This window comes from Chiloscyllium plagiosum, unplaced genomic scaffold, assembly GCF_037043375.1.
Source record: "Chiloscyllium plagiosum isolate Xiang-an unplaced genomic scaffold, Cpla_swu_hap1 HiC_scaffold_20, whole genome shotgun sequence".
Classification (NCBI taxonomy): Eukaryota; Metazoa; Chordata; class Chondrichthyes; order Orectolobiformes; family Hemiscylliidae; genus Chiloscyllium; species Chiloscyllium plagiosum.
In genome coordinates this window covers 59,059,355-59,077,117 of record NW_028270158.1, presented here as the reverse complement: position 1 = coordinate 59,077,117, position 17,763 = coordinate 59,059,355, and the positions used below count along the sequence as shown (strand labels likewise).

Sequence of the window (17,763 nt, the reverse complement as noted above, 5' to 3'; positions counted from 1 at the left end):
CTTGCAGTGCCAGAAGCTTGGCTCTGGGTACATTGCGTTGAGAAATCAGCTTCCAAATTGGGATACCAATGTGTCAGCGACACCCCAGGGGACTCCTGCACTACCTGCCTAGTTCCCTTTGGTCCCTTCCTTACTCCAACCCATTGAGCTGTGGTGAGACAATCTCTGAATACCTGTGTAACTCTCAGCTGCATTGATGTGCTGCAGCGTCTTCAGTCACTGTTTGAGCTCTGAAGTTCAGACTCTGTTTCTCTAGCTCCTACACACATGGTTGTCCAGGACACATGTAGGGTCCATGACTTCCCACATATGGCAGTCATGAATTCAACCCAACTGAACTGAGCTGCCATGTGTCAAACTTACTTGGTCCTAAATACTCACTTTCTTACTTTATTAATTTCTTCATCTTAACATTACTCCTCTTATATTAACCTTGCTGGCCTTCCCAGACCCTACTTTGAATTGTTTAAACTAATTTAGTATATTTTCATTAACTTTCATTTATCCTAGTGTATCTCATTTATATCTTGGACAATTTTATTGATTCATAGTGATTGGTTTTATGACTTAATTAGAACTATCTATGTTTCAAGGCACCACATTGAACTTTATAAAGTAAATGAACAATAAACATTATCAGCAGGGCATTTTATTGCACTGAAGTAAACAGAAGACTATTAAAAGTTCCATTACGGCAACAGGTTTGTTTGAACTGCAATTGTGCATATTGAAGGCCATATGCCAAACTCGGCTATGGCTTCCAATATGTACAATTACAGCTCAAACAATATTTTCTTGTTTTGCTAATGTTACGAAATAGAATTTCAAAAATGCAATGTAAATTTTAAAAATGGTGATGTATGCAGCATTAATATATAGAGATATCTAGACTGCTTCTACATTGTTAGTTAATATATAAAAAATGCAATTGTTGGATCATTGAATAACCTGAACAACATTATTTTGAATTAATAGGAAGCATTTAATAAAATAATAAGATTTAAAACCAGCGTACTATACAAACTACCATAGTACAATCTTGAAAAATAATAATTTTCAAGTGGTTGATTCATCCACACATGGATATAAATTCAAACTACATGTACTCACAGTTCCAAAAGCATTTTGTTGACTCATTTTTCCATTTGCATGAAGATCGTGTAAGTGGAAGTATAAGTCTGCATTTTTAATTATTTAGCTTTTCTCCCAGTAAATGGTTTTGTCAACAACTCAAAACAAGTTGCAGAATAGAAAGAAGAAATGGGAGAGAGGGTGTGAGATGTTCTTTCTTAGCTAGCTCAGTGTTTAATATCATAATTGTCCCAAACTACCATCCATTGTGTCAAGAAAGACAGGCCAGAAACTGACTGTAATCAGGAATTAGAATGAAGATTGCAGTACATGGTGGAACACGTAGCTACGTGTGTCTAAATGGTAATAGAAGCCAGCAGAGGTGATGCAGATGTAATTTTGCAAAGATGGTAACAATAAGAAAACTCAAGTTTCTAACCAGGAACCAAACCATGTTACATTCTGCCCTTTTTCTTGCCTGCCTCAGAAACCTGCAAAGATCTACAGAAGATCTGTGGAAAAGTAACCTTTGTAAGATGACTGCTAAGCTATGTGTTGAAAAATCTTTGTTAAGCCAAACAAAGGGGACTTGAAATTGCAAGAGCGAATAGAAATCTTCAAAAAAAAAGTGACAGACAACATTAGTATTTCATCTTTGATCAGAGCTGAAAAGCTAGAAACTTCTTCTATAGGTCGAAGTAGAGAAAGAGGAATAGACCTGAGCATATTTGACTGACAGATATCATATCACAAACTGGTTGCAAGTTGGTGCGTGCAAGGACAGACAAATGGGAATACACCACAGCAGCCAATCTCCTGCCATGTGGAGCCATAAATAACAGCAGCACTCAAAAAAAAAACATGAACCAGGTATTCCTACAGCGAATGATTTTCTTGAAGGCAGCAACATTTTTCAACTTTAGCCAAGGCTGAGACTTTCAGCTTCACCCCAGTATTATCTGTGCTCTTATTAGCCACATGAAAGATTAAGTTAGAGGGATATTGTAATATTGTTAGAGGGAGTTAAATAACTGGGTGCAGGTGAGTTGTGGGATGTGTTGGAAAAAAAAAGGCTCTCAAGGTAAAATTATATATTTTTAAATGGGGCATACTTCCCCAGAGCTTTTGAAATGGACTACAAAACTAAAATAAAATCAATCAACATGCTTTTTTAAAACTTACTCCCATTAGTGAACCAGATGGGTTTTTTTCCCCCCTAGCAATCAATTCAAGGTCAATATTAGACTCTTAATTCCAGACTTTTATTGGATGCATATTCTACCATCTACCATGGTGGGATTTGAACCTAGTCACCAGCTAGGTCTCTGGATTAATAGTCTCATGATAATGCCACTAGGCCACCACCTCTATTTATTGATGTAGCAGTTGCTATGTCTGGCTAAATATTTGAAATAAAATCAGGTTAATTGAGTAAGGTAGTTGCTCAAATAATGCAGAAAATATTCCTTACTTTATATAATTTAGCAAGGCAAATGATCAATGGATATGTTTAATTTTTTCCATAACATTATCATTTATTTCTCCCATTCTTAATTTCAAAATTTCATTATTCTCAAGTAGATCCATTCAAATGCTGATGATGTTAGTCATTGCAGTACAGAACGGTTTAGAGAGAATATCATTCATTAATCAATGGTTGGAGTGGTAAGTGCTTGCAACCACATGCCATTAAGTTAGGATGTAGCTTCGTATTTCTTGTAGGAATCTTCAAGATGATGGTAAATGATATTGAAGGTCTTCACCCAGGATTCACGGATCTCTGGTGTAAAGCTGCTCCCCAATGATTCGCCCATGATCGTAACAATTAAATTAAATATAATCTAGACCAGAAAAAGCAGAAAGAATAAGAGCAACTTCAATGGGACGTGTTAGACTTAAACAATGTCAAAGAAAGTGAATTTATTTTTTATAATGTTGAGTTGCTTTGAATCATACTTTTCCAGTGGGCTATTATACTTGTACTAGGAGACCAGAGCCTGAATTTGCTGGACAGAGAACAAACAAAGAACATTACAGCATAGGAACAGGTCCTTCAGCCCTCCAAGCCTGCACCGATCCAGATCCTCTACCCAAACCTGCCACCTATTTTCTAAGGATCTGTATCCTTCTGCTCCCTGCCCATTCATATATCTGTCTAGATACATTTTAAATGACGCGATCGTGCCTACCCCTACCACCACTGCTGGCAATGCATTTCAGGCACCCACCAAGCTCTGCATGAAGAACTTTCCACGCATATCTCCCCTAAACATTTCCCTTCTCACTTTGAACTCATGATCTCTAGAAATTGACAGGATTATTTAACATATTTTCAAGCTGAAAAGCTCACTTTAAGGAATGGAATGTGTGGAGGTTGCTATCTTCCTCCTCAAAGCTGACAGTGGATGAAGCTTTTCCAGAACAGAAAACCACACGTTCATCTGAAATCTTAAGCACACGCTGTTACACACTGCACGTAGTACCAGCTAATAACAGCCCCTGCCTTGTTGGTGCGACCTTCTAGTTGAATGTCAGTAACTGCGACATGACATGGGCAAGTCCCAATTTTCAAGGGTGCATTAAAATCAACCAGATCAAGGACGGGCTGGGAAGATGAGTCGACAAGTCAAACAGGATCGGTGCTGGATCCACTGCTTTTTGTCAATTATATAAATGACATGGATGTGAATATAGGAGATATGTTTAGTATGTTTGCAGATGACACCAACATTGGAGCTATAGGGGTGGCACAGTGGCTCAGTGGTCAGCACTGCTGCCTCACAGCGCCGGAGACCCGGGTTCAATTCCCACCTCAGGCAACTGACTGTGTGGAGTTTGCACGTTCTCCCAGTGTCTGCGTGGGTTTCCTCCGGGTGCTCCGGTTTCCTCCCACAGTCCAAAGATGTGCAGGGCAGGTGAATTGGCCCTGCTAAATTGCCCGTAGTGTTAGGTAAGGGGTAAATGTAGGGGTATGGGTGGGTTGCGCTTCGGCGGGTCGATGTGGACTTGTTGGGCCAAAGGGCCTGTTTCCACACTGTAATGTAATGTAATGTAATGTAATGTAATGTAATGTAATGTAATGTAATCTAATCTAATCTAATCCCAGTCTTGGGCAATTGTCTGTGTGGAGATTGCATGTCTCCCTGTACATGCGTGGGTTTCCTCCCTCAGTCCAAAAATGTGCAGATTAGGTGGAAAAACCATACTGTAGTGCCCAGGGATATGTTTGCTAAGTGGATAAGCCATGACATTGCAGGCTGCAGGGACTGGGTGGGGGCCTGAGTCTGAATGGGATGCTCTTTGGAAGATTGTGGTGGACTTCATTGGCTAAATGGCGTGGTTCTGCTCTGTAGGGAATCTTTGAACATCCCAAAGTCATCTCAGCTCCTAACTTGCAATCATTCCTAGATGTGTCTTATTCTCTATACAACCATGGAGCTGTCATTTTTCAGCTTGTCTACTCATTGAAACTACTATTTTTCTGAATTACAATGTGCATTTAAAAGATTTAATTTGCACCACTGATTTACCAAAGACAAATTGATAATGTTTTTAGATAACTGTATTTGATTTTTCGGAAGGGGCTCCCATGTTGCTGTAGTAACATTGCCACAGCTTGACCAGGAGGCCCAAGTTCAAGTCGCACCTAGCCCAGGTGAGTGGAATAATATCTTTGAATAGATTGACTAGGAAAAACATCTGGAATATAACACCTGTATAAGCTGACCGAGCATTTTCTACACTCTTGTGATAGTGTCCCCACTGAGTTCAAATCCCACCTGCTCCAAAAGTGTGCTATTTCTTGTCTGAACGGGATCATTAAAAATATCTATATGCTTTATCTGGAATTTTCAATTAAACATTTGGATATTTTGGCCTACTCTGGCAGAAGCTTAGTATTCACACAGTGACTTTCAGATACTAGCGTCATCATTATCTAATCAAATTCTATAATGAGGTGTGGTGTAAAATTCCAAGCAGTGGAATGTGGTGAAACGGTTAAAAATTATGTCCCAATACATGTGTGAATCTAACCGGAATGGAGGTGTTGCTTAGTCCCGTGTGAATCTTCTTATCTGTATGTAACCAGAATGGAATGTGTTTTTTAGCCTTGCTCTGCTGTTCACATGAATGTTTATATCTGGAAAAGAGTATATCAGCTGGAAAAGTCTCCAGTTCGGTGAGTCTGCTCCGGGGTTACGTTTAACCGCCGAGCGTGGGTTGTTGGCAACTGCTCTACGAGAACTGACGGCTCCCAGTTTTGGTAACATGTAGAGTGAGTATAAGCCAGACCCGTTGTGGCGACGCTGCGGGGAATAAAATGCCCATATTCTAGCAGACTCGCCTCTTGGTCATTTGTTCTGTGTCAGACTACTCTCCTACGAACCTGACCTTGAGAATTTTTTAAAACATTTGGCGTAGTCGGCAGGATCAATCGCAATTGAGGAGAGATTTTGATACAGAACAATGTTTTGGAAAAAGACTAAGAAACCAGAAGAACAAACTGTGGAGGTCCCGACCGTCCCGGGATGGCATGGATGTGGGCATGTACGTGGCAGTTTGTTTGAGAAAGGATCCCAGTCCTGCCGAAGAACCCCTTGCCTGGGGTACAGCGGAGGATGTGGGCATGTCCAAAAAGCTGAAGCGGAGTTAACAGAATTGAATGGGATTGAACTGAACTGAACTGAGTGGAACTGAAGTGAATCAAATTGAACGGAACAAAATGGAACTGAGCTAAATTGAATTGAAATGGACGGAACTGAATTGAACACAATTGAATTGAACTGAACAGACCTGAACTGAGCTGAATTGAATTACACTGAATTGACTGAACTGAAATTAACTGAAACGAATTGAACTGAATTAAGCATAATGTAACACATGTATTGGGCCAAGCAGTGGAATGTGGTGTAAAATTATGTCCCAATACATGTGTGAATCATAATGTAACACATGTATTGGGCCAAGCAGTGGAATGTGGTGTAAAATTCCAAGCAGTGGAATGTGGTGAAACGGTTAAAAATTATGTCCCAATACATGTGTGAATCTAACCGGAATGGAGGTGATGCTTAGTCCCGTGTGAATCTTCTTATCTGTATGTAACCAGAATGGAATGTGTTTTTTAGCCTTGCTCTGCTGTTCACATGAATGTTTATATCTGGAAAAGAGTATATCAGCTGGAAAAGTCTCCAGTTCGGTGAGTCTGCTCCGGGGTTACGTTTAACCGCCGAGCGTGGGTTGTTGGCAACTGCTCTACGAGAACTGACGGCTCCCAGTTTTGGTAACATGTAGAGTGAGTATAAGCCAGACCCGTTGTGGCGACGCTGCGGGGAATAAAATGCCCATATTCTAGCAGACTCGCCTCTTGGTCGTTTGTTCTGTGTCAGACTACTCTCCTACGAACCTGACCTTGAGAATTTTTTAAAACATGAGGTTTGCCAGCTTTATTTTCCTTAAAATGCTGAATGCAAATTCAGGGAAACAATGAAGCAACACATGCTACATTAACAGGAGATTTACCTGAAAGTTGTAGACCTCCACTTTATGTTTGTGAACATGCCTTTCTGCCATGGTATCCAGAATGGTACAGACTGCAGCCCAATCATCCAATTTTTCAAAGATGCTCGTCAGTTTGTTCATCACTGTCTTGCCATGCCTTTTGATCTGAGCTGATTTTTGCATTTCTTCCTGGGTTGAAATGTCCTTAAAATGCTGAAAATACTTTTTCGTTTCAGGATAATCTGTGAACAACCTGATTTGTGCAAGGAAAAGATGTTCGAAAAGTATTAACAACGGATATGTATTAATGACCTATACGTTAGCATGCAGGGCACAGGTTCAAAATGTGTGGATGATGCAAAGCTTGAAATTGTGAACCAGAAGGTGGATAATGATAGAGGACACAGGGAGAATGGACAGACAAGTGGTGGTTGAAATTTAATGTGAAGAAGTGTGAAGCAATACATTTTGGTAGGAAGAACAAAGGGGTAATGTGAATTGAAAGTCTCAAGGAGATGTCAGAGCAGAGGAGCTTTGGGGTTTGCATGTATAAGTGATTGAAGGTTGAGAAATTGCTTAGTAAAGCATACAGAACCTTAGGTTTTATAACAGGACAAAAACATAGAAGTTACGATGAACTCTGCATAAAACAGTAGCTCAGTCTTCACTAAATTACTGCACTCAGTTCTGAGCTCTTTAGAAAGGATATAAAGATGTCATGGAAGTGGCAGAAAAGATTCAAGACAATGGTTCCAGGGACATATGGTTTTGTAGATGGGTTGGAAAAGCTGTGTCTGTTCTTGTGATAGAAGGGATTAAGAAGAGATTTGATTGAACTGTTCAAAAGTACAAGGGGCCTGAACAGAACAGTCATGGAGAAACGATGCCCATTGACAGCTTGAGATCTAGGGGACAAGCTGATTTGAGCACAATGCTATAGAGACAAACTTCAACCTTCCACTAAAAATCTGGACAACTGGATCAAGGACAGACTAGGAAAATGGGTCCGCAAGTCGAACACGAGAATTAACGCCAATGTAACTATCCAAGCCTGACTATCTCCAACGCATTGCATTGAAAACCTACTCCATTGTGGCCTCACATCCATTAACACTGCCTCGGCTTTCGCTGCTGAATGGAATTTTAACCTCGACATCAAACTGCTCCCCCTAGCAATATGGATAAAATCATGCCATTCAGAGAGAGGGAGGCAACATTGGTCTGCCAGCCAGCCCCAGGCTGCTGCTACCCAGAGGAATAATAATCATTACGCAGTGAGCATTTAGGATCAGAAATGAGAGTGTGGTGGAGGCAGATTCAGTAAATGAGAACTGGACAATTATCTGAAGAGAACAAGATGACAGCAGTTCAGGAAAATGACAGGAGAATGGGGCTCGCTGAGTTGTTCTTGCTGTGAGCTGGCACAGACACAAGGGGCCAAATGTTTTCCTTCTATGCTGCAATCACTCTATGATCCTGAAGATAACAACACTTTGAACATTGTTTCTTAGCCAAAATCCAAATGAAAAAGATAAAAATCAGCAATTCTTTCAGATATCAGTTTTACAATCTCAAGCCATTATGATGTAGGAATTAATCATTATCTGGAATTAATCAGCTGATTACATTCACTTCATCTCCAAAGAGAGGAGCAAAATAAAGGACTTTACCCTAATCTACTGCAATTTTTAAGTACAATACCTAACTAACTCTGTTTAATGGCTATCCAGTGGATATAATTTACTATAAACTTTCAAAGGGGTTTTGACAAAGTTCCAAATGTAAGATTTATAGAGATTATTAATGCTCGTGACCAATAACAATTTATCTAACTCTGATGAAGTTGTGGTACACTGATAAGAGTTTTATCTGAGATTAGTAGGAAACCTATTCTTAGTCTGCTTCTGTTTGGACTATTCGTGTGAGATATGGAGGAAGGTAATTCTAATGGCTAGGTTACAATATTGTTAATGACAATTACCTGGGTGGGTAGATTAGAATGATAAATATTTATAGCATTTCATTCAGTGGGTGGATTATAAAGAGGATACATATATAGTGTCACACAGGGTGTAGCAGGAAATATGCAGCATCCGTGTGCAACTCATTTAATAAGCAAAATTAGATGAGGGAAAAGTTACAAGGTGTACATTGAGTATTTTCTCAAAGTGATAAATATTGACATGAGGCGAAATTGCAAGACACAGAAAGGTGAGTTAGCAACTCATTTCATGTCTGTCCCCATTCCCAATTCTCTATAATGTCTAGGGGTGTGCAGGATAGGTGAATTAGCCATGGGAAATGCAGGGTTACAGGGATAGGACGGGGGGAATGCTGTGCAGTGGGTCAGTGCAGACTCGATAGGCTGAACAGCCTCTTTCCACACTGTAGGGTTTCTGTGATCTACGACTTAAATCAATACAGTAGGGATCTATTCCCCATTGTACACTTTGGGTGGGAGGGAAAGAAAGCCCAAAATAAAAAAAAAATCTTCAAAAGCGCAATGTTATATTGAGAATGATAGAATGAAAAGTAAATGTCAATCAAGGTCATAGCACTCCCAAGTTATGAAGTAAAACTCACAGGTCTGACTGTCTCTGCTAAAAAGATTGACAGGGACATGATACAATTCATTGAAATGCTCCAGGAAACACAAACCAGCCCGTTAACTTACATCATGACCGATCTGAACTAAATTCAGTCTTTATCTGATATTACTACACATCGATGGTTCAGTAGGTACCATGGGAACAACTAGCCCACCCTTTTGCACTAGGAGTACTCATAGAATAGAATCGCTACAGTATAGAAACAATAAGTCTACACGGACTCTCTGAAGAGCACCCCATTCAGAATCACCACTCTTGCCCTATCCTTGTAACCCTGCATTTCCCATGACCAATCCACTTTACTTGCACATCCCTAGACACTACAGGCAATTTAGTCTGGCCAATCAACCTAATCTGCACATCCTTGGACTGTGGGCGGAATCCACAGCAAACCCACACAGACACAGGGAAAACGTGCAGACTCCCCACATGCAGTCACTGTGAGGCAGCAGTGCTAACCACTGAGCCACCATTCCACTGTGAGCATTGCATTCCTACTGAGATTCTGTTTTTTTAAAATTCCTCTGTGGAAAGAGCTGAGCAATAATTCATTTAAGAAAACGTTGACAGAACAGCAATAAAAGAAAATACAATATTTCCAATACATCCAATAAATCTAAGTCCTGGAACTCCTGGTAGCAGCTTTGTGGATGTCCCTACACCATAAGAACGGCAGTGGTTCAAGAAAGCAGCTGAACCCCACCTTCTCAAGGGCGAATAGAACTGGGCTAGAAATGCTGGCCCAGCCAGGGATGCCCTTACCCCATAAATAGGAGAAACGCACATCACTGAGTCCATCATGCCCATGAATTTCTAAAAAGGTGAGCCCATCTCCTTTGCCACCACGTTTCAACATTAGATTGTGCTTATTTTTTCCCAAAACAAACAAACAGAGACAATTCTCAAGAAACTCAGTGGGTCTGGCAGTATCTGCACAGAGACAAAACTAGAGTTAACACTTCCAGTCTGGTATGACTCTTAGTTGTGTAGTCATACAGCTTGGAAACAGATCCTTTGGTCCAACCAGTCCATGTCAAACATAATCCCCAACTAAACCAGTCCTATCTGCCTGCTCCCCACCTATATCCCTCCAAACCTTCCCTATTCATGAATTTATCCAAATGTCTTTCAACCATTGTAATTATGCCCACATCCACCACTTCCTCTGGAAGTTTGTCATTCCACAGACGAACTACCCTCGTGTAAAAAAAAAACTGACCCTCGTGTCTTTTTAAAATCTCCCTCCTCTCACCTTAAAAATTTGTTCCCTAGTCTTGAAATCCCTTATCCTAGGAAAATGCACCTACCATCAATCCTATCTACACCCCTCATGATTTCTATAAACTTCTACAAGGGCACCTCTCAAACTCCTTTGTTCCAGTGAGAAAAGTCCCTGCATATCTAACCTTTCTTCATAACTCAAACCTTCCATATCCAGCAACATCCTTCTCCAGAACTGACTCGAAGTCTTGAAACATGAGCCCTGTTTCTCTCTTCATAAACACTATTAAAGCTGCTGAGCTTTTGCAGTATTCTCAGTGTTTGTTTCCGATTTCCTGCACTCAAAGTATTTTGCTTTCATTTGATTACTGGTTTTATATACTTTGCTTCCCTCCACACCTAGATTGCTGCAGGCAAAGTTGTTAATGAATACACCTACTATGTGAGGATTTCAAGGGATATAGTGTAGGAATAGGTAAATGGATGATAATATAGATTGGCCATGAACAAACTGATTGACAGAATACGCTCAAGAGGCTCAGTATAGCTATGTTACTATGTTAAATAATCAGTGTTACAATGGTGGCATTGAATGAAGCATATTGATTGAAAGACTAAGGTGCATAGTGTAAAATAAGCAATGTTCAACACAGACAATAAGAGAGAATTCATTATTAAATTACCAGACAAGATTTTGATTATCTCTACAGCTATTGAGTTATCAATGAGATTCTGACTCATGTTAAGCCATAATGGACAACGAATTTGTTTACTGATGGCTTATAAATCTATTGTTCTTTATCATAAGTTTTCCATGGGAAGGAATTGAAACTTACCATTGCCAAGGCTGAAGTAATGGTGCGGCACTATACTGAGCTGTTTTACTTGATGTGCTCCTGTAACACTGTGGAGTTTTGACAGCAGAAGAGAGCAGTTCAGTAAAGTCAGAGTGTGGAGTTTGCAGAGGATGTGGTCCCTGGAGGAAGATGTCAATTTCAGAAGACAGAGTGCAACAGCATCAATAAAGACAGCGGGAAATGTAATAAGAGCAGGCAAGAAAGTTAGATTCGGAGAATTACAAAAGACAGGAATTGAGAAAAGTTAAGGTCAATTTGGGTGGAAGTGATAGCTGTGAAAGTGGAGAATGACCTGGATATTTAGAAATGAAGTGCTAGGGAAATATGTGGATAACATTAGGAAAATTGAGCAAATGGGAATGAATATTAACTACAAAATTTTAACAGAACATTCATTGAGTTGAAAGCACTGTGATAGTAGAATATTCTAACCTATCATGCGAATATACAATGTAGGAGCAGGAGTAATACATTCCAGCCTTTCTTGTCATTCAATAAAAATATGGCTGATCTGATTAAGGACCCAAGTCTACATTGCTGCTTATCCCTTTTAACCACTGAAACCTTTGTTTATCAGGAACATACCTAACTATGCCTTAGAAGTGTTCAATGACTCTGCCTCTACCACAGAAGACCCTCTGAGAGATAATATTCCTCCTCATTTCAGTCTTAAATGAAACTCCTCTGATCTTTAAATGGTGTCCCCTAGTTCTAGTCTCTCCCATGACAGCATGTTCAGCTCCATCCCGGCGAGACCCCTCAGGACCATAATAAGATCATTTTTCAAACTCCAATAAAACACAGGCCCAGTCTATCTAACGTTCCCTCATTAAACAATCCCCCCATCTGAGGTATCAGTCAAATGAACCTTCTCTGAGCTGCCTCCATTCTAAGTGCATCTTTTCTTATATAAGACAATAAGACTGAAAATGGACACCAGATGTGGCCTCTCCAACGCTCTATAAGCAGCAGCAAAATATCCCTACATTTAGATTTCATTTCTTTTGCAATAAACAACAATCGACCATTTTCCTTCCTGATCACTTGCTGAAACTGCACACTAACTTTATGTAATGCATGCACCAGGAGAGTAATAGTTGATACATGTGAGAGGTCAGTTAAATCCAGCTTCCAGTTAAATCAATGGATCTTCTCTACTTCCAACTCCATCCCAGTAGTATAAGAAAGCAAAACATAAAGTTGTTAATAGTTCAAGTACTATATCCTAGACACTTTTAAAGAGCTATCATAGTCCCAGAGTCAGAAGTCACACAACATCAGATTATTGTCCAACAGATTTATTTGAATTCACAAGCCTTTGGATGCTGTTCCTTCCTCAGGTGAAGTGACTCCACCTGATGAAGGAGCAGAGCTCCGAAAGCTTGTGATTTCAAGTAAACCTGTTGGACTATAACCTGATGTCGTGTGACTTCTGACTTTGTCCACCCCAGTCCAACACCAACACTTCCGCATCACAGTCCCAAAGGAGCATAGAGCTGTTTGGTCTTAGCGAGTGACAACGGGTGATGCATTTTAACCTGTGGGTCACCACACCTCAGGTAAGTAGTCAATTCCCACACTGAGGTTGGCATGAAGCTCTTGCCTTTCCAGCCTCACCCCATGTCTGAGGCATGTGGGACCCTCAGATTAAACTCACCACTAGTTGCTCCTTGTCGAGAGTGCGGTGCTGGAAAAGCACAGCCAGTCAGGCAGCCCCCGAGGACGAGAGAATCAACATTTCAGGCATAAGTCCTTCATTAGGAAGCCTGATAAAGGGATTATGCCCAAAATGTTGATTCTCCTGCTCCTCAGATGCTACCTGACTGGCTGTGCTTTTCCAGCATCACACTCTTGACTCTGATCTCCAGCATCTGCAGTCCTCACTTTCTACTAGTTGCTGCTTTCCAATAAGTGCATGTGAGAGGTCAGAATTCTTCCATATAAATCAATTAAACATCTCTATTTCCAACACCATCCCAGTAATACAAGAAGGCAAAACAAAGTTGTTAATAGTTCAAGTGCTATATACTGGACTTTTTTAAAAAGCTATCATGATCCCAGAGTTAGAAGTCACACAACATCAGGTTATGGTCCAACAGGTTTATTTGATGACTTATGACGATTTACTTTTGTTATGATAAGACCACAAGCATTTAGCATGCATTCCCATTCCTGATAAAGGGCTTTTGCCCGAAACGTCGATTTTATTGCTCCTTGGATGCTGCCTGAACTGCTGTGCTCTTCCAGCACCACTAATCCAGAATCTGGTTTCCAGCATCTGCAGTCATTGTTTTTACCCTGCATTCCCACCCAGCCTGGTGTTAGATTGTTTAGCTGCATGTAGTTTAGTTATTTTGTGCACTTAATCACAAACATCTTTTCAGCATTAAGATTAGAAACTGGAAACAACTGCCTGAACATAATAGCTACCAGATTTAGAAGGTCACCCATATATTTTTCACTGCCAGGGGCCCATAATGAACCATAAATGAATTCAAAACTATACAGAGCGTCAGGATTAGCATGATTCTGCAAGATAGAGTGCAACTAAAATAGACATTTAAATATTTCCCGATAAAACATTCTTAATGTGCTGTAGTAATATCAGAAGTATTTATATATTTCCAGATGCCCAGAGCTGTGCCTATGAATATTTTCAATGAAGCAATTACCTGTGAGATGCTGGATAGTGCACTCTCACCGCTTTCTGATAACTGCAGTTATTTCACAATTTGAAAATCAAACAGAAGATGATGGAGAAAGAAAGAGTTTGATTCTGGATTTGAATTCTCTGCACTCAGTGGGTTTTTGAACAGATTTAAAATTTGTTCCTGTTTCAAACTGCAACTCAGAACCTGGCGAACTTGCAACTCCCCAGAAGATTAAGTGACCAAAGAAATGTTGCATTTCAATGATTCAAAAATAAACTACAGATTGGAAAAAAAAATAAGGAAATGGAAAAAAAATAACGAACTTGCAAGTCGTCATAGCTGCTGCCTGACCCGCTGAGTGTTTCCAATATCTTTTGTTTTTTGGCTTTGCAGTTCAGCTTGCACGCTTTATTTTAAATGTTTGCAGTGCAATCTCTGCAGCGGTCACAACACAGCTCCTTAAAGCGGCATCGCTAAAAATAGAGGCTAATTATCAGATGTACTAGACGGAATCCATTAGCGCCCGGCTAAAAGAAACGCTTGTGGGGTTGAGAGGAAGCAACAAGGCTGGCAGAAAGCCGCGGGGAGTGGAAATGAAAAGCCCCAGATGCATACACACCTCAGAACCACAGTCCTGCCGTTTCCCTCAGGATCCGCAGCCAACTTCTCCCACACCACACGGATGTTCGCTTTGTCCGCTTCAGTCAGCTCACTCATTGTGACAGCGGTCAGCAACCCCCACCCCCCCCCTGCAGTTGACAGGCAAACAGTCTGTGTGTGTGTGTGTCTCTGTGTGTTGCACCTTTAACTTCTTTCAGGGTTCCCTAGCTATCACGTGTCAGACACAAATCACGCCTCTTTGGCTGAAGGCGATCTCTAATGATTTCGGCACCAGTTATTAACGATTATTTCTGCGTGCGTGTGGGTATACTTAATGCAACAGGAGTTTAGAGCATCAAGGGACACAATCCGGATCGTGAAGTGCCTTCAAAGTCAGTCCCTCCCAGGGTAATAGCCTGAGGATATACAGTACAAGGTCAGGGTTAGGTGAGTCCGAAACTACAGAGGGCACAGGCTTAAGGTGAGAGGGGAAGGATTTGTAAGGGACCTAAGGTATAACTGTTTCATGCAGAGGGTGGTGGTGTGTATGGAAGAGTTGCCAGGGGAACTGGTGGAGGCTGGTACAATTACGACATTTAAAATTATGTGGAGGTGACCGGTGTTGGGCTAGGGTGGGCAGAGTCAGAAATCACACAACGTTGGGTTATAGTCGAACAGGTTTATTTCAAATCACAAGCTTTCGGAGCACTGCTGCATCGTCAAGTGAAGGCATCTGGAATGGGTACGTTTGAAAGGCATCTGGATAGGTACTTGAATAGGAAGAGTTTAAAGGGATATGGTCCACATACTGGCAAATAGGACTAGATCAATTTAGCATATCTGGTGAGCATGGATGAGTTGGACCGAAGGGTCTGTTTATGTGCTGAACATCACTATGACTCTAATTAACAAGAAAACGTGGTGCTGAAGAACCTGTTTCCACACTGTAGTTGTAATTGTACAACAGAAACAGCAAGTGCACGTACTAAAGACTGAAAGAAGTAAAAGCAAATTATTGTTTCACCTGAACATTAGCTGTGTGGTGGATGTGGAGAAGGAGTTGGTGAAAAGGCAAAAGCTGCAGACCCTAGGCTGCAGTGGGAAGTGAACGGGTTCTTGATTCAGGAATGGATCTTCCTGTAATGGACAGAGTAGAAAGTTGAAAGGGGAGGGGAAGATGACATGTTTGATGGTAGCATCATGAAAAAAGGGCAGTCGAAGAGCTATTGAATGTGATGGCTGATAGAAAGGAAGGTAAAATTAAGAGGGAGAGGTGATGACCTAGTCGCGTTATTACTGAACTGCTAATCCAGACACCCAGATAATGTTCTGGGGACTTGAGTTCAAATCCTGTCATTGCAAATGGTGAATAAAGCCCCAGCCTATTCAGCTTTATAGTTCAAACCCTTCGATAGCAGCAACATCCTTGTAAATTGTTTCTGTACCCTCTCATGTTTAAAAGCATCTTTCCTACAGCAGCCTATTGATTCTTTCTCATCTCACCAATAATTACATTGTTCTAAATTAAACATTTATCAATTAACAGGCATTAAACCAATGGACCCAGCTACCTATCTCACAGAGGAAAAATGATCATCCTCTCAATTGTCAAAGCTCAAATGCTTGGAAGATGAAAAATCACAAATATTGAGTTACTTCAATGTTGGACAAAGCATACATCAGTGGTATAGTTCCCCAAATTATCCCCTCTACTCCCTCAATTACAGGAACAGCATTTACACTTGACCTTGCTCTCTACCATGTATATCAATGGCTGAGAATGAATCCTTTTTTATAGGAACACCTATTTTATTCACAGGATGTGGGCACGGCTGACTAGACGAGCATTTATTATCCATCCCTAATTGTCCAGAGGGCAGTTAAGAGTCAACCACATTGCTGTGGATCTACAATCACATGTAGGCTAAAGCAGATCAGGATGGCAGTTTCCTTCCCTAAAGGAGTGAGTCAGACGGGCTTTCTTCCTCCTGACAATCAGCAATCATTAGACTCTTAATTCCAGATTTTTGTTAAATTCAAATTTAACCATTTGCTATGGCAGGGTTTGAACCCAAGTCCCCAGAACATTACCTGGGTCTCTGGATTAGCAGATCAGTAATCATACCACTAGGTCATCACCCCTCCCTCTTGCACTTACCCTCCTTTCTATCAGCCAACACATTCAACAGCTCTTCTACTGCCATTTTTTCACCCTCAACATGATGCTACCATCAAACATGTTATCTTCCTCTCCCCTCCCCTTTCAACTTTCTACTCTGTTCAGAACAGGATGGTCCATTCCTGAATCAAGAACCCATTCACATCCCACTGCAACCTAGGGGCCTTTTCACCAACTCCCTTCTCCACATCCACAATACAGCTATTGTTCCAGGTGAAACAATAATTTGCTTGTACTTCTTTCAATCTTTAGTACATGCGCTTGCTGTTTCTGATGTACTGAGGAAGACAAACACAGATTGTTTGAGCACACTGTGGGACACTTTTGTTCAGTCCTAAGCTTCTGACCCACCCTTCTCCCACTGATCTCAGAGTTCCCAGCTTCCTCCGTAGTTCCAATGAAGCGCAGCATAAGCTCAAGCAACAGCACTTCATTATTTAATTAGGCCATTGAAAGCTCTTCAGGATTCATGTTGAGTTCAAATATTTCAAATATAACCTTTGACTCCAGCTACTGCACCCATCTTCGGTTTCTTGACCTGTCCCAATGCCACTCTCTCTTCATCTTTTCTGGCATTAATTCGTTCCTGTTCTCCTCCCAATCAAAGGCCTTCGTTTTCTTCTTCTCCATACCGTTCCCTGCTTCTCTAATTGTTTAAAATATATTGCCTCTCCGCTATTTTTTCAGTTCTGAAAATAGATCATCAAAATGAAACAGCTTTCTTTCTGCACAGACACCAGCTCCCCTGTTGGCGTTTTGCATTATTTCTTGTTTTTTTTCATGAAAATATTTTCATTGCCTTGATTGACTTTCATTCTTTAACGTAACGCTTTCAATAATAGAATATTGCAATATAGAAGTACATTATTCAGCCCACCTAATTTCATGTTCAAGACTCCCATTGAATCTATAATAGCCACATATCAGACAGTGGATTGGAAAATCTTGACCATTGGTTGGGTAGGTTTTTGCTTCTGATTATTTTGGCAGTGACTTTAAAGATATATTATCTGGTTCACAGTTTTTTGGCCACTGGAGACAGATCCTCATTGTTAATTCTATCAACCCCTTTCAAG

General features: G+C 40.7%; 1 protein-coding gene across 1 annotated transcript; it reads right to left on the bottom strand.

Moving 5' to 3' along the window:
* Nucleotides 1–631: 631 nt before the first annotated feature.
* Nucleotides 632–14,682, bottom strand: LOC122560497 (cytoglobin-2-like). The gene is made up of 3 exons (XM_043711153.2): nt 14,528–14,682; nt 6,592–6,823; nt 632–2,912 (listed from the first exon to the last, which is right to left on the bottom strand). Exons 1-3 carry the CDS (start codon nt 14,623–14,625, stop codon nt 2,766–2,768), a joined length of 477 nt encoding a protein of 158 aa, XP_043567088.1. The 5' UTR covers nt 14,626–14,682; the 3' UTR covers nt 632–2,765.
* Nucleotides 14,683–17,763: the final 3,081 nt, after the last annotated feature.

Coding starts and splice junctions, on each gene's coding strand:
- LOC122560497 (XM_043711153.2), bottom strand. CDS start 14,625: ATGAGTGAGCTGACTGAAGCGGACAAAGCGAACATCCGTGTGGTGTGG. Junction 6,824..14,527: donor GGCAGGACTGTGGTTCTGAG/GTGTGTATGCAT, acceptor TGCACAAATCAG/GTTGTTCACAGATTATCCTG. Junction 2,913..6,591: donor TGGAGGTCTACAACTTTCAG/GTAAATCTCCTG, acceptor TTTCTGGTCTAG/ATTATATTTAATTTAATTGT.